This window comes from Acanthopagrus latus, chromosome 4 (assembly GCF_904848185.1).
Source record: "Acanthopagrus latus isolate v.2019 chromosome 4, fAcaLat1.1, whole genome shotgun sequence".
In the NCBI taxonomy this organism is placed as follows: domain Eukaryota; kingdom Metazoa; phylum Chordata; class Actinopteri; order Spariformes; family Sparidae; genus Acanthopagrus; species Acanthopagrus latus.
In genome coordinates, this window is record NC_051042.1 from 32,989,997 (window position 1) to 33,016,820 (window position 26,824).

The 26,824-nt window shown below is 45.0% G+C and overlaps 1 protein-coding gene across 1 annotated transcript in view; it reads right to left on the reverse strand.

Annotated features, from left to right (window-relative positions):
* Positions 1-1,270: 1,270 nt before the first annotated feature.
* iqgap1 (IQ motif containing GTPase activating protein 1) overlaps positions 1,271-26,824 on the reverse strand; it is a 41,428-nt gene continuing 15,874 nt past the window's right edge. Inside the window, exons 4-38 of the mRNA XM_037095021.1 lie at positions 24,962-25,118; positions 24,417-24,494; positions 23,446-23,522; positions 22,189-22,256; positions 21,656-21,769; positions 20,685-20,863; positions 20,120-20,207; positions 19,879-20,036; positions 19,705-19,789; positions 18,931-19,094; positions 17,579-17,739; positions 17,367-17,491; positions 17,081-17,244; positions 13,288-13,378; positions 13,003-13,170; positions 11,964-12,106; positions 11,700-11,870; positions 11,516-11,599; positions 11,176-11,247; positions 10,810-10,879; positions 10,362-10,726; positions 10,087-10,250; positions 9,765-9,989; positions 8,628-8,768; positions 8,454-8,538; positions 7,635-7,867; positions 7,363-7,495; positions 7,134-7,236; positions 6,870-7,005; positions 6,689-6,776; positions 5,491-5,700; positions 5,208-5,374; positions 3,878-4,000; positions 3,597-3,705; positions 1,271-3,510 (exon numbers count right to left, since the gene is read on the reverse strand). Of these exons, the coding sequence (XP_036950916.1) occupies positions 3,397-3,510; positions 3,597-3,705; positions 3,878-4,000; positions 5,208-5,374; positions 5,491-5,700; positions 6,689-6,776; positions 6,870-7,005; positions 7,134-7,236; positions 7,363-7,495; positions 7,635-7,867; positions 8,454-8,538; positions 8,628-8,768; positions 9,765-9,989; positions 10,087-10,250; positions 10,362-10,726; positions 10,810-10,879; positions 11,176-11,247; positions 11,516-11,599; positions 11,700-11,870; positions 11,964-12,106; positions 13,003-13,170; positions 13,288-13,378; positions 17,081-17,244; positions 17,367-17,491; positions 17,579-17,739; positions 18,931-19,094; positions 19,705-19,789; positions 19,879-20,036; positions 20,120-20,207; positions 20,685-20,863; positions 21,656-21,769; positions 22,189-22,256; positions 23,446-23,522; positions 24,417-24,494; positions 24,962-25,118 (4,813 nt within the window). The 3' untranslated portion in view covers positions 1,271-3,396. The remainder of the gene's footprint in view (positions 3,511-3,596; positions 3,706-3,877; positions 4,001-5,207; positions 5,375-5,490; positions 5,701-6,688; positions 6,777-6,869; positions 7,006-7,133; positions 7,237-7,362; positions 7,496-7,634; positions 7,868-8,453; positions 8,539-8,627; positions 8,769-9,764; positions 9,990-10,086; positions 10,251-10,361; positions 10,727-10,809; positions 10,880-11,175; positions 11,248-11,515; positions 11,600-11,699; positions 11,871-11,963; positions 12,107-13,002; positions 13,171-13,287; positions 13,379-17,080; positions 17,245-17,366; positions 17,492-17,578; positions 17,740-18,930; positions 19,095-19,704; positions 19,790-19,878; positions 20,037-20,119; positions 20,208-20,684; positions 20,864-21,655; positions 21,770-22,188; positions 22,257-23,445; positions 23,523-24,416; positions 24,495-24,961; positions 25,119-26,824) is intronic.

Consider the following 26,824-nt stretch of genomic DNA (forward strand, 5'->3'; position numbering starts at 1 on the left):
TTTATGGTATATAATAGTTTATTTTAGGACATACTTCAGTGTCCTGTATTGTAGCTCCAGCTTTTGGAGCACTGTGTAGTTCTGGGGAAGGAATTTTAATCAGAAGAGGAAGAATTTACTGACACATTTATTATGTCTGAACAAAGTAGATAACTGTTCGCTCAATATGCCGACGGGCAGGTTCAGGATCTGTCATCAGCAGTGGCGTAAATATTTTCATGACTGTGCAATTGTGTAGTTGTAGCAGTTTTAATAGCCTATTCCTACTGTTTATATTGTTCTGACTGCTTTTCCTACTTATTATTTTATGTTCTCTACTTATTTATTATTGAAGTATTTAACTGATTGACTCTATTTTTGCTCTCTGCTCGACTCCTGCAATAATGCAAATGTTCCCATCGTGGGACCAATAAAAGAATCACGTTATCTCATCTTATCTTACAGACAAACTCTCTTTGTGTCCACGACTGAACAAACAAACAGATCTTAAATGAAGATACAATTTCAAAGAGGGCTGAAGCCACGCCCCTTCCAGTTTCCATCATGGGACCTTACTGGGGGAAAAAACCCTTTGTATGGAAGTGAATGAAGAGTGAACGTCCACCAAAGACCCCAAACTGAGACCCTGCAGAGCCCATCCTGGATATCAGCAGCTCACAGAACTGAACCAGAACCAGCTCTCATGTCACAGAACGATGTAGTTCACTGAGCGCTTTAACACAAAACTACATGATGTTTTACTTTAATCACAACAAACTGAGACTTAATTGACTTAGAAAATGATCTTTTAAATTGAGAAACATCATAAACTACTCAACATTATTAGGGATATTTTTGTGTCTCATTTTATTGTTTATTCTCTAACATATCTGAATTTTTATCTTGTGTTTTGTGAATATTTGTGCATTGTATTGCTATTATACTAAAAAACACAAGTATTACCCAACAAAGACATTTTAAAAGTATTAATCATGCAGCAGTATACCTCTTGTGACCACTGTATTTTTTACTTATATGCTTAAGAAACTTACTTCTGTTCAGTAGTTGAATCAATAACCATGCTTAGTATTTGTGAAAGTGACATGTGCTAAAAATGATGTATATTCTTCACTATCTGGGGCAAAAGTGCATTAAATACACTTTTTTCATGACATATATTGTCACACACGTTACAAGTTTCAAAGCTGGCTAAATGTCACTTATCTATAGCTCTTAAATAAATGTAGTGGAGTGAAATTGTACAAGTTTGTAAGAAGTACTTGAGTCAGTGTGCACGTTGCCTCTGTAGAGCTTTATTCTAAAACAGGTCAAATACATTTGATGGACTGTGAGAAGGAAAGTACTGTACAGAGAGCTCGGCCTCCTCCACGGCAACTTTAACACGAGGCAGGAAATCAACATCTGGTTCAATAACGGTCTGCATTCAATCTCAATTAAAGGCTTCTTATAATAAGTCAAATCTCTGATACAATAAACACGTAACTAAAGATTGGATGGTGTAGAGTGACATCTACTGGACTCACACGTATAGTTACTGTAATACTGCACAACCTCAGGCTCGCTCACATGATCCGTCACTACAGCACAACGGCGACTGACAACAGAAAATATAAATAAGGGAAACTATGTTTTTTTTCAACAAGACATTAAAAAAAAAAAAAGAAATCTCTGTGTTCCATATCCAGCCAACACTTTCGGATCCCATCCTATGTTTTACAGATTAAAACAAACACGTTTAACTAAACTGATTTCATAAGGTGACAAAAATCTGTGTTTCAGCATTTAGATAAACTTCCCTTGAGAGATAAAAAGAAATGTAATTTCCAGTAAGTCGTCTGAGAAAGCCAACGAATGAGCACATCTGCACAGCTGTGTGAGCCGCCGGTGCAGGAGTGCAAAGTGTCTCAGAGCCAAGAAGCAGAAAAGCACAGCAGGTCAGTTCAGGGCTGCAGTCATGACCCGCCCGGTCCGGTTCGGTCCAGTCCGAGACAAACCCACACCCTGACCGGTCGACACTGGATCTGATGTGATTTGTCATGATCATGCAACAAATTCTAAATGATTATTTTAAATTAAAAACCTCAAGTTTTGAGTTCAACAGCTCAATATGAGCATGACAAGTTTTTTTTTTGTTCCAAATACTGTTAAATACCAGGTGTGAAAGATATTTGCATAGATATAAGAATATTTGTGTGAGTTTAGGATGAGGCGAGGTGGGTCAGATCCAAAGAGCTCATTCACATCCAACCAACTGAGAACTATTCTAAAGGAACATTTCACACAAAAATGAAAATTCAGTCATCATCTCTTCCCTCCTCATGCTGATATAAAGTCATGTGAGGTGTCGTAGTCGACAAAACATTTCTGGAGCTTAACAGTAAAACAGAGATGCAGCGTTCTGCTAAACAACTGAAGCAGCTGGAGACACAACAACCTAAAATATAAAATGGTCTGTGGTTATAGTCTCTAGCTGCTCTGAGATGTCTCTGAAAAAGACATTTATTACAGCCAAACTCATCATGCATTGTAGAGCCGTTAAGTTAAAGCATTAGCACGCACCCTGTCTGAAGTGGGTGCACAAGCTTGACCACGCTTAAAATGTGTAACTAACATCTTAAAAACAATTTGGGATCTCGAGGCTTGGCTAACTCCGGACAAGGTGTATGGAACCATTATGTTATTTAGCAGCTGCAGCTCTGTTTTGCTGAGAAGCTCCAGAAATGTTTTGTTGACAAAAAAAACTTCACCCGACTTCACTCGATCAGCACAGAGGGGAGGGGACACAATGACTTAATCTTACTTTTTTTTTTTTTTTAGTCATCCTTTAACTACAGTGTTTTCAAAATAAAACATGGTGAGGAAGGAGAGCGGAGTGTACTTTAAGTTTTTCTTTCCAAATCATCCGAAGCGTCGTCTCATGTACTACAGCCCTGCTGAGAAGTTACGCTAGCACTTTGGCCTTAATCAGTCAGGTGAGCAACTAAACTTACAGCTAAGAAAAGACACATAACATGATCTCTTTACATAAAACATAATTTTTTTTTTTTATAATAAATCAAAGCCCATGCACGAGATATTCATAATATTTAAAGCAAAAACGTACAAATCTTAAACCTCTGACCTAGCTTCGGTTACAGACAGTAAGAAAGAGACTCCGGCGAGCTTCTGTGGTGTGCTGGCTCCAGTCGCACGATGGAGCGATCCATTAAGAGTAAAGCACATACGGTGATCCACATAATAAAAAATAATGCACATAAATTTGCATAAGGCACGTAAGAGAAGTGCAGTAAGGAATGTAAGACAGGCTGGTTCAGGTCAGGGCCTTCTGCCACCCTCAGAGAGGGTTTTGTGGTTTAAATCAGTGTCTTTAGCCCTTTTATCCTTTTCTCTTTTTTTCTATTTTCCGTAAAATTTCTTGTTGAGCAGGAAAATGAGCAGGTTGACGTTGATGGTGGCCCTGTCGAACAGCTTCATCACCGCCACGCCTTCATACTGCAGCTGGAGGAGATCCTGAGAGACGATCAGACACGAGGAGTTAATCCCAGCGTACAGTCTTTTCAAAATGTGCCAAACAAGATATAAAAAGGAAACAATACCTGGTATTCTAACTGTAATGTCTCCAAGTGCACGCCCATTAACTTGGCCTTCACGTCGAAAACTCCAACGGCCTCTGACGGAGAAATCTCAAAAATAACATTCTTGAACCTGTGAGGAGTGAAAACGAGGGAAGACTCAGATTAATGTGGACATTTAGTAAAAGACAACATTCCTACTAAGGATGATTATTGCAATAATATCAACACACATTATGCGACACACATCTCAGTATTTTTGACCTTCCTGTTGTGGTTCTGAGCGACATAAAGCAGAAACTCACTGGTTTGGCTGCAGGTCCTCTATGGCGATCAGCACGCCCTTCTCGTGGAGGCGGGAGGCGGTGTACTTCTGTGAAACCTGTTTACTCTTCTTGGTCTTGTTGTCGCCTGGTTTCTTTGACAGCCTGAGTGGAGAGACAATGACACGTGTACAGTACAAGACGACAGTCTCACTATTTCACACCTGAGCTGCATCACTCACCCTTTCATATCATTCTTAGAAATACTTTGTGGTGAGATTTTCAGACGTACTCTTGGAGAAGAAGCTTCGTTCTGATTCATTAACACGTTTGGGAAACGATCATCAGAGGACAGTCGGAGGCTTTTCAAGACAGATTTGACCCTAATTGCATTTGTACGGCTCCTTCTCGCTGCCATTAGAAGAGTTTGTCTTTCTGTTTTTTCCTGGTCTGTCACGTTCGATATCATTGAAGCGCCAGGAAACAGGAAACAGGAAGCAGCGTGGAGGCCACTCACAATGTTACGCTGGTCACTCTTTTTCTTTTTTTGATCTTTTACTTGAGTTTGTCTTTCAAACTCAACGCAGATGGAGCAACGTCCAAGTGCTGCTTTGAACGGAGACGGACGGACAAAACATCCTGGCGAGCGTGTCCACGGTGTCGTGTTTCCATCACAGCCGTAACAATCGGAATCTTTGACCTGGAAATGAAGTCTGATTGTTCCCATTACCGGTGAGGACAAAAGACAGATGTTCGTGGGGTTTAGTGTGAAATCAACAATCATTTCACCTCTGACCGACAAACGCCTCACAACTAAAGGGGAGGTGGACTTCTGCTGTGTTGTGGTTTTGGATCCTGGTTCTAATTTTTTTATCTAAGCAGGCAGCAGCTGTGCTTAATTGCATTCTGCACTCCAGGAGTAAAACAGGCTCTAATTAAAGTCCAAATTCAAAACCAGCAGGAGTTTGAGGATCAACATGGTGACCCAGTCCTGTGGCACAATCTAGAAACGTGCTCCAAACAGATTATTTAAGACCAGTTTTCAGTTCTTTGCCTCTTTCTGGTGTCTTCACAGGGAGGGATCCTTCAGGTTCCTACCGCGGTCCAGACATTTACACCTGGGATGTAAACACTCTGCAGACCCTCCAGTGTATGTAAGGCTTCTGTCTGCAGTCTAATCATATATACATGTGGGCTGTTTCGCCTGTAAACAGGAATCCTACACGACTCTCCTCTAAAAGTCGACATAAACCTGCTGACAAAAACTGAATGAAGTCTGATATAAGTTGAGCTACACAACAGAACATGTGTTGGTGGTGACTGTTATGAGAGAAAAGATCAAATATAAAGTGATAAATTAAGAGTCACTCACTTGCCCTTGCTGGCCAGGTTGTCCATGCACGTCTTGATATACTGATTGTAAGAATCAATCTGAACGTTATAAAAATTGGTCTTTGAATTCAGCGCAGTGTTCGTCTGCTGAAGTCGGACCAGCTCAGCTTTCCGGCGCTGACGATACCGCCGCTGATTTCTGATGTCCTGTAACACACACACACACACACACACACACACATATCATGTTAGAACAAATCACTGAGGAGGCTGCTGTTTCATCTGTCCACATCCAGAAATCATCTGTTTGTTTGTTTCTCTACCTTGGCGATGTCGTTGATCAGGTCCTGGTAGCGGTTCTGCGGGTCAACCTTCCCCAGCTCCGCCAGCCTCTGCAGGTTGCTCTTGATCTTGTCCTTCTTGCCCTGCAGCGTCAGGCTGTCGTCCACCACCGGTTTGACCTGCTTCATCTTCTCTGGAGTTTTGGCGTCTCTGATGGCTCTCCTCTGCATGGCGCGCTGGTATTCTGCTTCCTGTCATCCAGGGAAACAAGGCTCAGTCTAACCACATTTCTATATAAAGAGCTTGATGATCGGAGTTTATCTGATCGACGCATCATCATCACCACCATCCTGTTGCTGCTGTTGACCACAGAATCATTTCCTGGGTGTATTCATGCTCATGTTTCAGTGTTTAATCTCTGCATATTCTGTTTGTGTTGTGTTAAAACAAATTAATCACCTTGAACCCTGAATATTTCTGTCACATGTTTGATAACTGCACCTGATGGATCATTACAAAAAAATCCAGAAGTATATCAGCGGATATATCGATATCATCAGTATCAGTATCTGCTCAAAAAAAATGTAATCTGGGGGTTTGGCTCTCGTACTTAAAGTTTCAGTGAGTAAAAATTGGCATCCTACTGAATTCATACCCAAAACAAACCGGGGGCAATGGTAGCAAATAGTAGCTATCAATAGCTAGTTAGCTCAGTTAGCCGTGCAGCTAGCTGCCAGGACTACACGCTCGGATTACAGGGAGTGTGTCTGTGTTTACGCCACGAGCACAGAAGCTGGACTGGTACGGGCTGTGGCTATCATGTTAGCATGCTAACTCCAGTAGATATCTCTGCAAATAATACAAAGAGTCATAGTTTGGCTATTTCTTTATACTGCCTGACATTTGTGCAACATGTGCTGATGTTCCCCATGTCACAGCTGCTTCTGTTGGAAAGAGGATGTTGTCATAGAGGAGGCGGGTGCATGTTGTCATCTTTTTAAAATTCAGTTAGCACTTAACTGATTAATCTGACAGGAAGTGGAACACCTTCTTCCTGTTTTGTGCCTTGAAGCTGATAAAAAACAGCGAGTCCCTGGCTGACGGTCGTGTGGTGACGATCTGGCTTGTTTACCGTACTTAAGGCGTTAAATTATAAATGTTAAGGTGCATAAACGTAACAGCAGCACCTGTGAGCAGTGTGCTGACGTAGTTTTGTTGACCCTTCGTCTTATTTCTGACCTGTTCGGTGCTCGCAGTGGAGTCCAGGATCTCAGTGAGAGTCTCCCCAGGCTGGAACCGGATCACATCCACGATGAGCCTCTTGGTGCTGGAAAGACAAAAAAAAACAAACAAACCTGTGAATCTTCTGAAAACAAATCATATCTTTTTAATCAGCCTGAAATCTATAGTGTGAACTCACTTGAGCAGGAGAGTCCTGGCGTCCATCTCTGCATTGGCCTCACCGGGGACGTCAAATTTGTTGGCGAGTGTGAGAGAAACTTCGGTTTTGCCCATCAGCTCCTTGTTGGGGTCGTCGGGAGGAAGAGGATTTTCACCTGAATGAGACCAAGAGCCAATCAGATGAAGGAACAGACATGGATAATATGCTGTGCGGTTTCTGTTAATATTCTTGTATTGACATTTCTTGCGACCACAGTGATAGAAGATCTTCCACTCCGCTCACCAATGAGAGACTCGACGGTGGGAACCTCGCCCAGGTCCTCCAGCAGCTCGTGGATCGGGTCGTTGTGCTCCGGTGCGATGGCGTCCTGATGGTCCAGCAGCAGCTAAAAGGACAAAAGTAATGTTTGTTAGTCATGTGAGACGAAAACCTCCAGATAACATAACAACTCCAGCGTGCAGCCGAAACGATTTAAGATGGAAGCAGCAAGCATAACGCGGTCCGGACTCACTGTGTGAGTGTTGATTATCTCTCCGATGGAGATGTATATGACGGGTTTGGTGACGGTGACCAGGTCGGAGTACTGATCCACGTTGAACTTATCTTCAAGTGAGGGAACGTCACACGCTGCCAGGAAGAATCGCCTGTGATGGAGGAAGATGAAGTTAAACAACGAACACAAACGAGAGGAAAAAGGAAAGAAACATCATCCTCCAGTAACTGAGTGCTGCTTAATGTCTTAATGTCTGACACTCCTTTTAAAAATCTAAGCTAAAATCTCACCTGAACTTCTGATAGGAGGCACTGAGATATTCATTGATGGGATTGAGGTGGGCGTTGTCTCCCAGAAACATCTTATTGGAGGCGGCGTGCTGCAGCATCTTGGCGACGGAGCCCAGGTTTCGCCGCTGTTCGGTGGTCAGCTGGCCGCCCGCCGACACCTCGATGATGTCAAAGGCGTCGGGGGCCACGATGGCCGGGTTCATGTAGCGGTAATACAAGAGGTTCCCCACAATCTGAAACAAAGACAACCTCAGTTACAGTTATCACGATCAGACATAATTTTATTCTGGAAGTCTCACTTTGGTTGTATTCAAAGGTGCTGAAATCCTGATATATGCAGGACTACAGACATTAATGTAAGATTATTTTAATTTAACTGAAACGATCTACGACTACTTTTGTTATACAAAAAACTACATCTTCAGTTTAGGTTTAAGGGTGTCATGGGTGCTACATCAGAATGAAGGAAAGCTGTTGAACGTGTTAGCACACACAGCTCGAGCAGGAAAAAAAGGAGGAGAGCCAGAAGTGATGCACGACTCGCCTTAATGTCAGCAGACAGAGAGGGAGGACACCTCCACCCCGACAGAGAGGCTGCAGCTGGATGTCAAGGTGGAAAGAGCAGAAAAAAAAGTGGAAAGATTCATGTGAGAAACAGTGACAGGAGAGTCAGGAGGAAGACGAGAGGAAAGAAAATGCTTTCATTGAAGTGGCCAGTGAAGAGGAGCTATGGGCGTCTAAAGGATCAGTTCACACAGTTTCAACCGTTTTCCAGTTTTCTATCACAAAAATTGTGGAGCAAATATTAAAGATACAAACCTTGAGCAACTCATCCTCGGTAGCGTCTGGGAACTTCTCGTGCAGGGTGTCCTTCAGCACCTTGGAGATGAAACGCATCCCGTATCTGACAGACAGAGAGAGACGGACGAGTTTAGACAGAGGAAATAAACGACTCGTCCACGCAGACAGCGACTCTGTGAGCGAGCGACGTACGGGATTTTGTCCACTGAGACGATGATGGCCGACAGGAACTTGTCGGTGATGGTCTTCATGTTCTTGATGGAGGCTTCCAGTCTCGTCCTCACCTCCTCGTGGGCCATAGCCTGCTCCGGAGTCACGTCATACGGCAGCTTACTGTTCAGGACGCGACAGAAAGAGAAGAAGAACATGAGGCACACCGACGCTGATCACAACCTCAGAACGCCAGTCAGGTGCTCTCAGAGAAGGAGCGTCAGTCGCTTCAATGGATTTAGACTTCATGTAAGCACAAACATGTTGTATTCATTAGAGTCCTTTAAACTATTAAAACCTGGGCGCCCATTAATAATGATCGCTAAAACCTGAGGCATCATTTGAAAACACCTCCTACAACCTTTATTTCTCAGCAGATAGATGCATGAAATAAAAGATATTTGGGAGCTTCAAACTTTAAGACTTTAATAATAAAGTTTGTTGCCTAACTCTGTGTGCTTCCGTTCACTTCAGAGCTTTTTACTGAAGTCACTCCAACAACAATCTGCAAAGGCGGAAGGCAATAATATCTTGATAAGATATGAGCGTTAGTCAAACAGTTTCATGTCCAAAAAAGATTTGAAAATATGAAAAACAAACTCCAGGAATTCAATATAAGATAATACGCTAGAGTTTTTAAGTGAACATTTTGTCTGAGGCCAATTCAACAAAAAAAACAAAAACTTCCAGATTTACTCTCTCTTTTGAGTATTTATACAACTGTAGTAAATATCTATATTAAGAGTTGAAAACACGCTAATAATAGTTTTTACTTTTTATATATCGGTATCTAGTACAGTTGAAAGCACTGATGCAGGTTGGAGGTGGTTTTGTGCATGTAAATACTCGACAGTAAAGAGAGTCTGAATCTGAAGATTGTTCCAGTGAAATAATTCGCCCAGCTGGTCTGTTTCATGACCTACAACCTGGATTCCCAAAAAGTTTGGACACCGTGTAAAATTACATCACACGATAATTTGCTGATCCTTTCTACTCAACTGAAAATAGTGAAATAAGACTAATACACGATGACTTCTGTAAAAGTATATCTTGTTAATCTTTTGTCTTCTGTCATGATCAGGTGTGAAAGGTGCCTCCTGTACGATCACATCAGCTCACCTGGCCTCTCCGGTCTGCGTCTCCATCTGGTTGACCCAGCTCTTGTAGATGTCCACCGGGTCCGTCTTGATGTTTAGCGATTTGTCATCCATGATCTCCTTGACGACCGGAGCCAGGATCTGCCGCAGTGCGTTCTGCCCTCGCGCACCTCGGTGGAAGCTCACCACCATCTTGATGACTGTCGGGTTCCCGGTGACGATCTCCTTCATCTGGTCCACCTTCGACCTGCAGACGATTGTTAAAGGCAACATGTTACTGTGAGTTCACGAACCGGGCCTCATTTAAACGATTATTAAATGAGTTTTAGCGTCTTGTTTCTCACTTGATTTCCTCCTGCAGGGCAGTTTTGAAGAGCTTGGCCAGCAGGTACTCCTCTCTCTGGTTGGAGGCGTAGTTGTACAGGGTGAAGATCACAGAGTCCATGAACTTGGTGGATTTATTCTGGGGCATCTGGAAGATCAGCTTGGCGAGATACGTGGGGTTGGTCTGAAAGGAACAACACCGGCATCTTCAATTATAAGACTGAACATTTGTCGCTGTTCAAGATGTTGAGCTGTGTGTGAATGTTAGCTGTGAACAGGCTCACAGATCTGTTACCTGTAGCAGGTAAAAGAGATACTGGTAGGCCTCCAGTTTGACCCTCTTCTCCTTGCTGAGGGCCTTCAGGCCTCCCCTCTGTTTGTTCATCATCATCATGTCGGACAGCTGGCCCTTGTTCTTCTTGGTCAGCTTCTTGCTGTGGGACACCACCTCCTGCAGCGTGATCTTGTTCTTCACCAGCAGGCCGATCTTGATGTCCATCAGGTTCAGGTCGTTCTCCAGCTGCTGGTTGGAGCGGATGTTGGTGATCACCTCCTCGCGGAGCCGCATCAGCTCCAGCTCCTCCTGGAAGTCCTGGTCGCTGTGGTCCAGCAGGTGGACGAACTTCCTCACAACCGCCATCGGAGGATCGTCAGCGTTGACTACGTGAAGAAGGACGTTTTTAGAGTTACGCCAACACCAAAAACTGGAGATGAATTCAGAGCAGAGCTGGGATTGTACTCACTGAGCGTCTTGTAGTCGTCTCTGGCCTTGTTGGCTCTGATGAAAGCTTGAATCTTCACCACTTCATTGATCTGCAATATAAAAACAGCAATCACTTGGGTGATCAATAGTCTTCATTAGACCGCAGGAATCCACTGTGAGTCAGAGTGGAGATGACTACACACATGTCAGAGTGTTAAATGAGCCATCTGCCTCGCTCAAACCCCGCAGGACGAGGAGGAAATGTCAGCGGATGCGTCAGGGGAAATTTATGCAGAGTGATTTAAAGCCTCATTAGATGACAGTGTGATCTGTTTACTCTTAAATCCTAATGACTCTGACGGAACATTTACAATGACTCATGTTGGTTCGTTGAGTGAACACTCACGTGGTCTTGGAAGTACTTCAGACGATCCTTGTACTTCTTACGAGCTTGGTGCATCCGAACCATCGACTGGATCTGAGAAGGACAGAAAACAAATCTGATGAGAACAAAATACAGACAAGTTCTCATGAGGTCTCTGTTCCTCTTATTTCAGTATATAATAAAAAATATTCACACATCTCTTATCTTTTCAATATCTGGATTTTGTGCAGTGTTATATGTCTGCAAGTAAAATAAAATCACAGAACAAGTCTCTGATACGTCGACCTTTTTTCAAAATAAATCAGTGCAGAGGTAAAAAAAAAAAAAAAAAAAAAAAGGAATCAGCATGAACTAGTTTTACCTTGACAGCCTCGTCACTGTGGTCCTTCAGATACTGTTTACGGTCTTTGAACTTCCTCCTCTGTTTGTAACCTTTCCAGTGAGCCTGAGAACAAAATTGATTAAGAATCAATAAAATACTAAAAGTTCTGCTGCAGACTGAAGTTTCTACATTCAAACTCAGGCGGTGTTTGTCCGTCTCTCACCTGTATGCAGGTCACAGCCGGGTCTTGGGATGTCAGGAAGTCCATCCTCTCCTTCTGGCCTTTTCTCACCAGGTAGCCACGGCAACGAGCCTGCAGCTTGGCGATTAGCGTCTCATTGGCCAGCCACAGCTGCTCTCGGTTGTAGGCCGTGGTTACCCCGGAGACCACCGACTGATGGGAGGAATAAAACGAGTTAAACATGGTGTTTTTTTTAAAAAAAAAAAAGCTCTGTTCACGCGGCGCTGCACGGGGACGGAGGCCTACCTGGATGTCCTCCTTGTTGAGCTGGGTGTTGTTCTGGACGAAGCCCTCGGGCTCCACCCAGGTGCCCTCCTTGGTATTCAGGTTGAAGTAGTAGTTGTGTCCTCCCTTCACCCAGTGTTTCACCCACTCACTGCCATTATCACCTGGACAGACAGCGTTAGAGAGAGCAAGTGAGCAAGATGGAGGCTCAACTCGGGCCAGTAACTAGAGAGAAGCATCAGGTGGAGCCCTTCATCGCTCGGAATATGATTTTTAATTGTCGGACGATTTTATGTTTTTTATTCCTGAGAAAGCTGATCATTGTTGTTTGAAAAGCTGCAGGAACTAAATGTGGATAGCAGCGTGACTACAGCTGCACAGCATGCTAAAACAACAGACTGAAGATCTGAAGACCAGAGTGACTCAGCAGCACTACAGTATTCATCTTGATGCCATTTTTACTGTGATTTAAATATTGTCATATTTCAATCATACTTCAATTAACTGTGCAGCCCTGAGAGTAACCTTAAGATCCTACATGAAGCTCATTTTGAGGTGCATACTTATTGAGTGTCTATTATGCTGTAATGTTCAAAAAACATGCACATTTTCTCACTGTTCACTGCTGCAGCACCTTTATTCACCTTCTGTCTGAATGCCTTAGTGCCTGTCTCTTTAAGGCCCTCTCCCCCAAAAAGCCCAGGTCTGCTCTGATTGGTCAGCTCACACAAGCCTGAGTAGGCACTGCAAACATCAGCACTGTGCGTATGTTTGCAGCCACGGCCCTGCTGGGCGCTGATGGCACAGTTTCTGAACACAGACTGTGTGCGTTTCTCATCAGATCGAGTGTTTTGATAGTTTCACTGTATTTATGTCGCAACTAAACCCGATTAATAATGAAAGATATCATGAAAATCTCACTATGGGACATTTTAAACGCACTTAAAATCACTGAAAGAGGCATCAGTCCTCCACGTTTCATCAGACATGCACATTATTGACAGTAACTGTGATAAAAAGATTAACCCTTCCTTTTATTCATCCCTATTTTTGTCCTCACCTTCTGCCTTCTTCTCCGCTTGGGTCTTGCTCAGGTCGTCCTGGTAGGTCTGAGCACACTCGGAGGTGACACCGTACAGTCCAGCTCCGGGGCTACGCAGAGCTGCCAGGGTCTGAGCCGGATCTCCCTGGTCCACAGCCTCATTGATGGCCTGGATGGACTGTGAGACTGTGGACACAAACACAAATCAGCCTTCGCTCCAACATCACAGCTGGAAGGGCTGGTAGACAACATTCTGCAGTCTTTAGATTAAATATGTGAAGTGAAATGAGTGTGTGGTCTTACACTGCAGGGCCTCCTTCGTGTCCTGGTTAGCCCTCAGAATGGCATCCTGGATCTCATCCAGCCACAGCACAGCAGACGGGTCCTGGGTCTCCTGGAAGAGCACAAGAAAACATGTTCAGAAACTATCAGTCCACAGCATCTGTGTTTCCTCTTCACGTCGAAGCTGCACTGTTTGTATGTAACTTCCACTGAGCGACATCACTGGAGGCAGTTCATCAGGTTACATGCACATGCAGTCGTCCTGCCCAAGACCTTTAAACACAGTTCACTGTGTCAAATTAGCAGCGTTGCTTTTTAATTCCCATGAAAAGCTGCAGTCAAACAGACATGTTGTCACACCAGCTCCTCCTGCTCCACTGGAACAGGAAAATACCACAAAAAGACCTAAAGACGTCAGAAACGTCACCAACAGATGTGTTTCTAGCAGTGTGGATTCCACCGGTTCACCACTCAGACCTCAATACTGCATCCAACCCTGTAATATCACAGACTGTAGTTACACCCAACTACATCCAGATGGCGCACTCTGCCTCTGTAGCAAACGTGCTGCAGCTGCTTTGAAGAGCCCGGTAAAACAGGCGGCTGTTTGGTTTCACCTCCTCCTCCTCCTCCTCCTCCTCCTCCTCCTCGCTGTGCTCCGCCCCTTCTCGTCGTGCGAGGAGGTGTGTGTGTGTGTGTGTGTGTGTGTGTGAAAGAGGTGGGCGGGTTACACTGATACCTGATCTTGCAGATTGCTTATGCATGGGGAGGGGAGGTGTCTGTCAGCGAACATCTGCAGCAGCAGCAGCATGCAGCAGCAGCAGCGGTCGAACGAGCTCCATCTTTATAGTAAACAGAGCCGTACCTGTGCGAGCGCTGATTACTGTTTGTACGTTTGCACATGGCGCTCTAATTGCTATTTGTGGGCGGTGAGTCACGGCAGCTGGCAGGAGGCGCTAGACAGGGTGTGGTGCCAGAGTGGGCACAGGACTGGAGGAGGGTGTAGCTCCGAGTCGTTGACGCTACAGGCACATCATGGAAACAGAGGAAGTGGAAGCTGAGGGGGTTGGGCAATAATTCTCCTATACTTCTCTTCTGCATAACACCCGTATTATTTTTTTTTTAAACCAAAGACACTATGAGCTCATTCACATCTTCAGCCACAAAAGTGTGTGAACATTTTAAAAAAACATGCAGAACAAAGTAGAGCTGCAATGATCAGTCAACTACTGACCACCTACAACACAGAGTTTAACTTGTTATGGGTCTCAGTTTGATACTGATGCCTCTGGACCTTAACAAGACCATCAGTGAGAAAAATCAGCTATTTCTGTGCAATTAAAATGATTATTTGCAGGGTCAGATGATGACGTGTCGAGGTCAGACAAGTGTTTAAATTTAAACAGGAGCTGAGGATGAATTGAGGAAAGATAACGGCAAAAAAACAAAGCGTACTTGTTGAAGTTAAGCTTGTTAAAAGGTGTGTGTTATATAAATATGGACAACAGGCAGCAAAAACAAACTCATTATGGAGAAGTTTGTAGAGAAGGCAGAGGAGGACATGAAGTCCGGCTCCAGATGGTAGATTTGATATCATAGTAAAATCAGGACGTCTTGTCCTGCTTTGGGAAACACACAGCTGCGTTTTCTGACATTGTTCAGAACCGAACAATTAATCACCTAATCAACAATGTCGTTATTTGCCGCCCACACGAATAGACCAAGACTTTCGCAGTCCCTGTCGTGATTGTCCGGGTTACAAAGTGAAGCGATAACCATCTGAAGACGCAAACTGTAGAGGACTATATTGAGCTTGTTAGTCAGTAGAGTCTGGGCAGGACTTCCTGCTGTTTATCTAGCCACAGCCCTCAGCCCACAGCCAAAGCCAACTTCTGCCTGACTGTCTCTCTGACTAACTGCTCTAATACTGCAGAGTTAATGAGGCGGCACCAAGAAGCCAAGTCTTGCAAATTGGGCCGCGGGCGAAAAAACCCAGGCTTTGTTGTCCCCTCTCTTCTGCGAACTCCCCTGACCTGAGATCACCTGGAAACACCCCTGTGACGGTCGGACGGCATCTCAGCCCTGCTGCTCTGTCTACACCTCATCAGCACCGACCCCTCTGAAAACCCAACAGGAAGCTCACACTGCTCTCATCATCATCATCATCATCATCATCATCATCATCATCATCATCATCATCACGGCCACCAATCAACAAGCAGAGACCCGTGTGTGTGTGTGCGTGTGTGTGTGTGTGTGCCCATCGGTCTGCCTCATTTAATACAGTGGTCAGCTTTCTGCCCTTTTATGGAAGCGAGCGGCTCGGGCCCGGCTTGTTATTTCCCTTGCTGTGAAATCGACAGGAAAATAGTTTAGCTTTTTTTTTTTTTTTTCCCTCTCCTCTCCTTTTTTATTTTTTTCTGGGTCCTGCTGTGAAAGTGCGACAGGTTCCCACATGATGTATTCAAGGGGTTTACATGTAACTGATGCCTGTTGACATTTGAAACAGTGTGGGCAGCGGCCAGGCATTGTCCGGCCGTGATAAGAGACTTCCTTTATCTGTATTTACACAGAATAAAAACAGGCTCAGGACTGAAATGGATACGCTGAGGGGCCGCTCTATTTACAGACGTTGTTCTAATGAAATCAGCAGCGAACGCTTGACTAAATACGTTTATTAGGAGATTTCACCTCCTCTTCACCTTCGTGCTCTGACCTAAAAACACAACCAGCTCCTGCAGTCTGAACCTCACCACCTCCTCCTCCTCCTCCTCCTCCTCCTCCTCCTCCTCCTCCTCCTCCTCCTCCTCCTCCTCCTCCTCCTCCGTCGGCCTTCGCTTCTCCCACAACTGGAAAACCGCCCAAACATGGTCGTCTTCCTTTCACATCACATGCAAACTGTGCTGCACTGACACACACACGTACAAGAGCTGCATTCATCAGCCCGCCTCACTCAAGCATCGATAACAAAAGGCAAATGAGTCAGAGAGTTTTGATGAACGGCTTTCAAGAAAGACGGCGCTTCTGTTCAAGGTGCGTCCCACCGCTGGATGCATGTGTGAAAACAGAGAAATGTAAAAACTGAGGAGCCAGAGAGAGTCAGGAGGGGCAGACAGGTCACAGATACAACAGGAAGTGAGTGGGGGGATATGATCACACATGACATCAGCAGTCTGGTGCTGTCATGTGGTGCTCAGAGGTCTGAGTCACATGGAGCCATCTGCAACCACACAGTAATACATCTACTGAACATTTCTGCGTTACACTGACTTAACACATGCATTTTCAGAATCAATACCAAATGCTTAAATTGGGGAAAATCCTCCCAAGTTCCAGAATTCAGGAGCCACTCATGGACCAAAACTCTCATCCAGCAGCTTCCTCCCTGAATAAAATCAAATATTGACCCAACAGCTGCACATTTCTGACCCCTCACAGTTTGTTTAAGCAGGAAACTGGCCTCATTCTGCACCTACTATAACAACTACAGTGAGAGAAACTACATTCAATAGGACCATTAAACGTGTAATTTGCATGAAATGGCCAGAAATCAAAAGGCAGCATGAAGGCTTTTCCGCTGATCAATTCAATGTATCGCTGTAGCGACTAGCTGCTGTTAGCACGTAGCTCAGTTAGCCGTGGAGCTCAGCAGTCTGGATGTAGCTGTAAGCCAGATGCTGTTTGCATGCCGTGTTTGCATAATGTTCCCCTGAGTACCAGATATACATGAAAACACAAACCAGGGAAAGACCAGGACATCCATTTTCTACATGCAGCTCCATGCAGCAGCTCTGGCATTATGTGTGTCTCTTACATGAGCCTTCTCCCTGCGGGCCTCCAGCAGTATGTCATGGTAGTGCTGAGCCACCGACGGGTCCACGTCTGTGAGCTTGGCGGAGGAGTTCTGGAGCATGGCCAGGGTCTTGGTGGGGTCGCCTTCATCCAGGGCCTCGTTGATCAGGCCGATGGCGGCAATACCTGCAAGCACAAAAGCAGATGTATAGATGGGTGACATGGGTACAATAATATCTGTGATAGTTTAACTCTTTTTGTTGGATAAAGTATCTGGGTGTGAACAGATACGAGCGTCAGTCTCTTACGTTCATGCTCCTCCTGCACAGTCAGGTTGACCTGGTCGATACAGGCCTGAATGTCGTTCCAGGTCAGGTAGTCGCTGCCCTCCTCTCTGGCTGCTGCCTTCAGACGCATCAGTTCATCCATGTACCTGAGAAACAGACCGGCACGTTACACACACACCAACAACCCGCCTCGGTCCAAAAACCTCACACATCACGAGGCGTCGCGTCCTCACCTCTGTGCATATTCATCCTCCACATTGCTGAGGCCAGTGACGGAGCTGGACAGCTGCTTCCAGAGGGCGGCTCGGTCTCCGACGTCCAGCGCCTCGTTCATCAGCACCACGGCCGACAGCATCTCCACGGCAACAAGCAGCTCTGGGTGGGACAGCGAGCCCTGCAGTGAACACGCCACAAATTGACCTCATATGTCAAGCTGCCAAACATTGTGTTCACGGTGTCTTGATTTGTGATCCGATAGTCAAATCGGATGAAACATGGCCCGACATCAAACTGTGATGAAAGGCAGCTTTGCCTGATAACAGCTGCAGGCTTTTAAAGATGGTTGGAAACGTTACTGTATGTCTTTCACGCAGACTGACAATAAGCTAAGCAGCTAAAAATTATTCACATTACTGACTCATCTGTTTATAAGAAGCCCATCAACAGCTTCTAGTGCAGCAGGTAATGTCTTCATATTGCTTGTTTTGTCAGATCCAACAAAAGATTATTTAATTTACAGCGATATAAATCTGGCAATTCTTCAATTACTTTTTAAAGTACACCAGAGCTGCTTTGGTGTTTGTGCTTAATAAAGAACAACTGACTGATAACAAGTGAACTTAATCTATTTAATCACAATCATGATCCTCAATCTGAACTGAAACTGCCACCGCTGCCCTGCAGACTACAGTCAGACTTGAAGGAGTTCATGAATCTCTCCACCATTAAAACACAGTGTTGCATTCAAGTCACAAGCTCCTCATCTTCCACAGCATTAGTTATTATAACTCCTGTTGCACCCGAGGAAGAGCCAGGTGAAGTCAGCCATCCAATCAGCACAGCCATCTAGTTGGCAACACGACTCTACTGGTTTGTTAGCAGCAGATCGATGAGGTTGTGAAGTTCAGAAACAGAAGTATGAGGAGATTCAACAACTCTGCCATCGAGATCAGACTGTTCATCCCTCGAGAGTAAATAAATGTCCCCGTAGAGCTGCAGCTAACAATTATTTCCACTCCTGACTCATGAGTTTAGTCTAGAAGATGTCATGAAATAGGAGACAAAGAAAACAAAAAGTTGCCGAGGCCTCGTGTTCTCTCAAATGTCCTCTGTTTGGTGCTCGTGCCTATAAAGAATAATTCACTGATAATCCGAAGGCGAGGAGAGTAAAAACTTGGTGCTTTTAATATGTGCGTTATCACTTGTGTCTCATCAGGTCATGAATCTATTTCCACACCACACCTGCGGTACAGTTAGCTGTACAGTCGCTGGTGTGTTTCAGGTCAACTGCTTCTGTAGTTTGGCCTCAGAAACCACATGATCACGTTACTGTGTGTATTTGTGTGTGCTTGTTGTGAGTGTGTACCTCCGGGCTTTGCTGCTGCAGGCTGACCAGCTCTCTCTGGTACAGGTCTGCAGCACTGGGGTACACCTCGGGCAGCTGAGCGTCGGGGTTCATCAGCTCCTCCACCGTCTTCTCTGGAACGCCCTCCCTGATGGCAGCGTTGATGCGCTCCACTGCCTTCAGCACTGCACACAGGACATTAAACGTCACGCGTGAAACACAAGGAACTGAGAAATTGTAAGAAAAATGTTGGAAAAGGTCCCAAATTATGCTCAAATTCAGGTTCATGCATTCATCGTCACATGCTTCAACAATCCAGGCAATCCCAGGCTGATTACAAAATATAAAGAGAAGTTAGCGAGGTCGTCACACTGGTCGCTGTGTTGCTAGTCACAATACTGAACGCTCAGCAGCCTCAACTGATTGATTATTTCCTCAGACGAGCCAAACAGAGTTAAGCTTGTAATATTAAAACTTGTTGTATCACTAAACATCTCCTCTAGCACAGCGCTGCTCCTGCTAGAGTCACGCTGACTGCAATACAGAACTCCCATAAGGAAAACTGCTAATTTAAGGGCAGAAAGCAATCATCCAAATTGAATGATAAGCTTTATATATTTGATGTATAAAACTTGGAATTAATCTTGCTCAGGGTTTCTTCCTTCCTTTGCTGAAAGGTGATTTTAATTTGATTTAAAATTGTGACACAAAGGAACAGTTTCTGTATGTTTAAACTTTCTTTATAATCAATATACTCTCGCTTTCTAACGTATGTGACATGTAAAATGTGCGTACTCTTCTGGTAGCCTGCCGCGATCTCATTGGCCACGTCGACGCCGCTCTGCAGCTCATCCTTCGTCAGAACTTCTCCTGGAGACAGCTGATGAAGGAGGAAAGAAGTTGAAATGAACTCACGGGAGAAAAACTTTAAATTTTTTCCTGACAACATCGTACGGCTCGGTTTCCCACCTGCTCTTTATTCTCTCGGTCGGCCTGCAGCTGTTTGAGGTACCAGCCTTTGTTCTGGGCCTGCAGGTTCTGGACGCCCATGGCTTTCAGGGCCTCATACAGTTTATCCTCATCGCCGCTCAGCAGCGCCTGCTCCGCTGCACTCAAGGCGTTGCTCACTGTGGGAGGGAGGTTGACATTTAACTTCTGTTGTCCCGTGGAAACCGAGACGAATTAACACATCGGTGTTCATGTGACTCACCGTTGACCTTGTTGACGTTGCCCTGGATTTCTGCCTGCGTGAGGAGCTCGTCGTAGATGTCTCTCTCCGCATCGGCATTCTCCATTTGCTTTTGGAGCAGAGCGACAAAAAATATAGTGAACAAAAACTAACTTTAACCCTGAATATCATCACAGGCTTCCTACAGGACTCCACAGAAAATCAGATCTCTCTACAGGGTACTTTTGCTGTCTTGCGCTCTCTCTCGGCAAAACATATTTCAAGTCACCCAGTGACCCAACACACATCCTACATGGATCCCTCACTGAATCTGTGAGAAGAGGATGGAGTGATTTTGTTCCTGTCACCTTTCTTTACTGTAGTCATTTCTGTCGCCTCAGTGGTTTGAGCGGTCTCAGCATTTTACTGTCTGATGCCAAAATGTTCTTCTGCTTCAGGCCGTATGTCCAATTATTTTACTAATGAAAAAGTGGACAATTTGTAATTATATGGGCCTTTTATGGTCTCTTAAGGATAACATGCCCCAGGACACCATATACACCATCCACCCATCCGTCTGTGAACCCTTGGTGCTGAGACTTCGTACCCGTTTGCGTGAGTTGGCCACCTTCTCTCCTTTGGCCTGGTAAAGTGTGTCGTGGTACTGACGAGCGCTGTTTGCATCCAGGTTGACCAGCATGGCGTTGGGGTTCTGCATGGCGGCCATCGTGCCCTCCGGGATGCCGTGGTCGATGGCGTCGTTGATGGCGATCACAGCAGCGTGTACTGAGGACGGAGGAGAGGAAGGTGAGCCGTTAGCTTGCTGGAAGGCTTGTTGTATTTACCTTCAGCCAGAGCTAAGCTAGCTGCTTCCCTCTTTTGTGTAGTCCTAATGCTAAGCTAACCGTCTCCTGGCTATAGCTTTATATTTAATGAGAACATTACTGATCATCGACCAATATCTAATCACGTGGAATGAAATAAGATTCAGTTAGATGCAATTAAATGCGTAATGTGCAGCATTGAATGGCAGCTCCAGAATAAAGGGGCAAAGTGTTAATGCTGCTAACTACTGTTTACTCTTCCACTGTAGCGACAGGCTGCTGTTATCAATTAGCTCAGTTAGCCATGAAGCTAAATGCCCCTATTAGCTGTCAAAGTGTGTTTCTCAATGAGACAGTGAAGAGAAACTTTCAGACGAGCGTACGAATGTATTTTCCTGTTTAATGAGGAGAGAAGATGTAAAACACATTTTCTTTCTCAACATTTTGATCTTGTTTACTTATTAAACTTTCATGCGAACTTGCTGCTGTCGCGTCTTGAGGTATTATGACACAGGATGTTAATTTTATTAACATTTGTGAAACAAGGTGACGTCTATATTACAAGAACATCGACTCATCAGAACTGGAGCTGTGTCAATAAATGATCTGACCAATCAAAATCTGCGCTGACGTGGGGAGACTCCAGTATGTTCTGATCCATTTCATTATGAAAGCATGAGTCGACTGAACTACAGTACGTAACGAGCTCAGATCAGATCCCGCCCCCTCCCCGTGACATCCGAGCCCCTCTCACATGCAGCCTCGTCCACGGACAGCTCATTGGCCAGGATCCCGCCAATCTTGCTGAAGGCGGGCATCTGGATGCCATACTTCTCCAGCTCACTCTTCATGTTGTTGATCTCCTCCTCTGGGGGAGAAGACAGAGCAGAAGGAACAGATCAACAGGCGGAGGTGTAAAAACAAAAAGAGAGGGGGAGAGGGGAGCAGACGGGGGGCTGGGTGAGGGAGGTGAGAGTCTACGGAGACAGACTGTTCCTGGCTCGTGTGTTAATCACATTTCTGACTCTGGCTGCTGGACAGAGTGCCGAGCGGGAGCTGACAGGAAAAGCTCTCACAGTTACTAATGAGTTTAACATTTCCAGCAGCTCCTCCATGAAAAAACAAAGCTCCTCCTCTCGGGGTGTAGACACATACAACACATCTAAACTCCACGTTAACTTTCACAACATGGGGACGTTTGTAGCACTCTGGATTTAAGATAACATGACTGGGCTGACAGGGACAGATGAGGAAACCAGATGCACAGACTCGTGTTCACACTCTTACCAGTGAAATCCACTTTTCCGTACAGGTCCTGGATCTGAGGGGCCAGGCCGAGCTTGAACAGGTAGAGACTGTAACAGCAGGCAGAGATACAGTAAGTAAAAGCCTCATGAGAGAGGAGGTGACACAGGAGCAGGAGAAAAGACATCTGAGGACGTCATCCTGAGCGCTGGGAATCACTGATCCACATCTTTCACTGTGTTTTTTTTTTTTTTTTTACATGTTGTAGACCAAACAACCAGGCTCTTGGATAGCCACCAGTGATGTCACTCAGTGGCTAAGGTGCATTGTGGGAAATGTAGGTGTCAGGTGTTGAAAAAGAAGAAGAATGTGTGGAATTGAAAAGGTGATATCTTTGTTTCTGCTGTGTATCCGTCCACAGTGAGTCCAGTAGTGCTATAGGACTGCTTTCAAAACCTGGCAACTACATTACCCACAATGCAGCTGAGCTTACTGGATGAAGTTTATCAACATGGGCCGGAAAATACAGCAGTGCTCAACAAGACTTGTACACTTTATTGTGAAGAATTGGTGGAGTTAACTGACAGTATGTTATACATGTGATATGTGGAGAAGCTCCAGTCTGGTTCTCAACAGCAGAGTCTGAATCCCAAAAATCATGTGAAATATGTTTTTTCTTGTGCTCATGTTGCTCCACAGCTGTCCAAGAGAAACCACCTGCTGCAGTAAAGTCCAGTTTTTAGAGATTAAATCCAGTGAATCAGCCTGTGGAGATACAGTAGCCTCCCACCACCACAACAACAGCAACAACCAGACACCATGTTGTTTGTGTCATGTGGTTTTTAAGAATCAGTGAGCGTGCTACTGTGGCATCGGGGTGTTTCTGGTTTGTGTCTGGACGAGTCACACAGCTCGCTTGTGTGTATGTATGTGGGCACACACACACAAACACACTAACACCATGTGTGTGTCTGCACCTTTACTACCCGAGGTGGAATGCTCTATCAAAAACAAACCGCTTCGTACCTCGTACCACTGAATGCCTCTCTGCTGAAAAACACCCACCTCATAAAAATGTCACAGATGTGAAACATGCTCAGTCTGCAGGGAGCACGCAGCCAGTCAGGTGAGTCGTGAGCACTCAGGATCCAGTAAATGAGGAATTCATTTTAAGCATTATGTCTGTCTGTTGCCCCTGATAAAGTGTTTTAAACACTCTAAACAAATCAGCAGAGGAATGTAACCAGCGGTGTGATTGTACAGCCGGACAGACACAGAAAACAAAAGCAGACACAGTACCTGAGTGCGTGTATACAGTAGATGCAGCGTGGCATGTTCTTTCTGTCATATATGTCTGTGGTTTCAGGGTAGAAGATCTGAAACACAGACAGGAACAATGAGTCAACAAGAGCACTTTCGGCAGGTCGGTGACGGCGTGTCGGCGTGTAGCAGCACGTGTGCAGGAGTGAATCAGGATATTAGAGCTTACACAATGTACATGTGCATTCACACGCCCCGGCATTGTCTGAGCGCTGCAACCGAAGTGGAACTTTTGCAGGCAGTGACTTCTATTTTCTGCTGCAGCTGCCAACTGGTGGGATTTTGGGGCCGATACTCAATAGTTTCATGCCATCACGACGACAAATATTCAGAGTTTGCCCGGAGCTGACATGGTGGAAAGTTCTCAGAAAAGCTCTTTTGCTATAATAGGCCTCTGTTTATTTCTTTTAGACTGTGTAGTCACTTAAAGGAGCCTTTCGGTGTCCTGTTTTACAAAACAGTTTACAGATCCAGACGCCCCTCTCCTCTCCAGTGAGCCCCTGGCTTCAGCTAATTGCATCATAGTATGAAAATCAAATTTGTTTCAGCAAATCTATAATAAAGTGGAAAAAAAAGCAGCAACTTAACAGCAATTTTTACATTAAAATAAACGACTAAATCTTATAATTTAATCAAATTCAAGCTTCTGTGTTGTTGTACATGCCACTAGCCCCGGAGCTGTTTACCCAGACAGGCCTGGGCTAGCTGGTTAGCATGCTAAACATTGCAACACAATATAAAAACTGTTATTCCTCCACATTCAGTGGAAAATCTGGGTGAAGTCTCGACTTGTTTTCAACCAAATTCACTCCAACTTCGTTCATAGGTACATTTGTATAAGACAGATATCAGTGGTGTGTGTGTGTGTGTGTGTGTGTGTGTGTGTGTGTGTGTGTGCGTGTGTGTGTGTGTGTGTGTGTGTGTGTGAGAGAGATACAGGCCATGCTCACCTTTGGCAGTCCCTTCTCTGACATGGCGTTGAGCCACTGGATGACGTTGTCTGTGTGTCTGAAATGGAGACCAGTGGCCTGAAACAGAGGAACAACAAACATGTGCTTCAGTCTCGACTCAAAGACTCAAATCTGCCTCTTTCACACCGACAGCAGCGACACACTGACGCCCAGCTCAACTCAACAACTTCATGCTACAACACAAAGCAGGGAAACACACGAGGACCGTGTGGCTGAAACGATGAGACGAACAGGTTCTTCTTTTTAGCGGCTCCGTTAACGGCAGAAAATGTGTTTGTGGTTAAATGACACGTCCATCTTTAGCTTCACAGTTCTTCAGTGATGATGACGGTTTGACTTCATTTATTTGTCACTTCCTGCTTTACAAACGTTATAAAAATGGGGATGGTAGAGACAACTGAGGAAAATAAATCACACCCACCACTGTTCGGTCTTCTGCACTATATTTACTGACCACATAAGTTGCCAGTTACATTGCAGATTGCATGATGCTGATGTGTGAGTGCAGAATAAAAAGTTTTCACCTTGTAACGCGTCTGCTCGCGGTCGTAGATCTTCTTGAGGGAGACGGTGCGCGGGGCGAAGAAGTTTCCCAGTTTGGCCAGATAGACGCCGTTCCTGAGCCCCTCCTCCAGCTCCGTGGTGGGAGGCAGCTCCTCGTCCAGACAGGCCTCCATCCATCTGCAAGGAGAGGAGAGCGGATGCACGTCACAAACCACACAAAGCATGCATACGGAGGAAGCATGCATCCATACTGAAGTATACAAATCGGATCACATAAACGCTGTGAGCCACACGACAGAAATTCAAAAGGATTCATGGCAGCAGAAAACAGAAAGCTGTGTTCAACAGCTGATGAAGACACAGGCACCTTTTTATAGTGCTAACATTAAAACATTACCACACAAATACTTGTGCACACACGTGTAGAGTGTAGCCACATCAGTAATATAAATGTTAAAGCAGTGTGGCTTTAGGAAACTGAAACAGACTGACGGGTGACTGTTCAGTAGTGACTACAACATGATGACATGAGAACACAAAGTTCAAAAACTGCATCTCGCGTCGCACTGCCATCACGCCGACCAAATCCCTCGTCAGGAAGACAGACATACGAATACCTGGCACAGTACTAAACCCCAACCATTCTGTGCTTGTTCCCACCACAAAACATCAAACCATCGAACATTATCATGGCTGCGTTTTCAAGTGAACCCCGTGTTCTTCAGACTGGACATGGCCACTCGTGGTGCTTTCTAAGCTAACGTCAGCTCGTGGTACTTCACTGCTTGACTTCAGTTCAATTTTAGTCATTATATGCCAACAAAGGGGAAGACAGCATTGAAATATGTCAAAATTTGGGACTGTCTTGCACAAATCAGCACTAAGAATGTAACCTGAGCTACGTGGCTAGTTGGCTCCAAAGACATGAGCGTACTGGTCATCAAAAGAATCATAGCACACTGAAATTTGCACATTTTCATCGACCTCAGGTAAAGTTAATTCAGGAGCATCTTGTGTATTAGACTCAGAGAGGATGTCTGAACTCACGACAGTCAGAACCAAAAGGAATAAAAAAAACTATGAGAAATGTAGGAAAGTGAACCTGTTTAGATATTCTACAGTATATAAGGAGCCTTAAGGGAACATTCCAACCTCACAACAACAGCATCCTGGTAAAAGATAAACACACGATCAGACGTGACGTGTGGATTGCGGTGCAGCGCCTCTCGACTTCTTGTGAATTATTCTGCACCAACAAAACTCGTCCGTCTCTGCAGCTCCGGGACAACAAACACCTTGAGCAGCGCGGCTTGTGGTAACCTCTCCTCCTGAACACCAGGTTCCCAGCATTCCTCATGTGTGACATTTCATTTCTTTTAGCTCATGATGTGGAGTCACATTCCTGCAGGGCGCCCGCGTCAGCTCCGGGCCACAGAGGACACATGCTGAGCTCTGGACTGGATTCCACCTCCTCATGTCATCGCCGTCCAGTAACCACGGACGAGGACGGTCCAGTTTGGTTCCTTTAACTTAATCGCAGCAGGAAACGAATCACGCTGGTTTCTCCTGTCACTCGTTAGATATCCATCTCATTTATCATCAGCAGGAGGAGTCGCAGCGTTCTCCTCAGCGAGCCCTCATTGATCCAATCTGCATCGCTTATTTCCACTTCACTAACTGATTTCAGAGACAAAAACGTAAAGCTCTCAGTCACAGGTCATACAGGAACAAATCCCAGGTTGCAGAGAACAGTGCCGGGTGTTTTGCTCGTGTGGAGGCCGGTAAGGTAACAGCTGATCACTCTTTATGAGCCGTTAGTGACCAGGTGAGGTTTTTTTTGTAGATCTACTGTCAGAAGATTACTTTTTACATCTAACATTTAA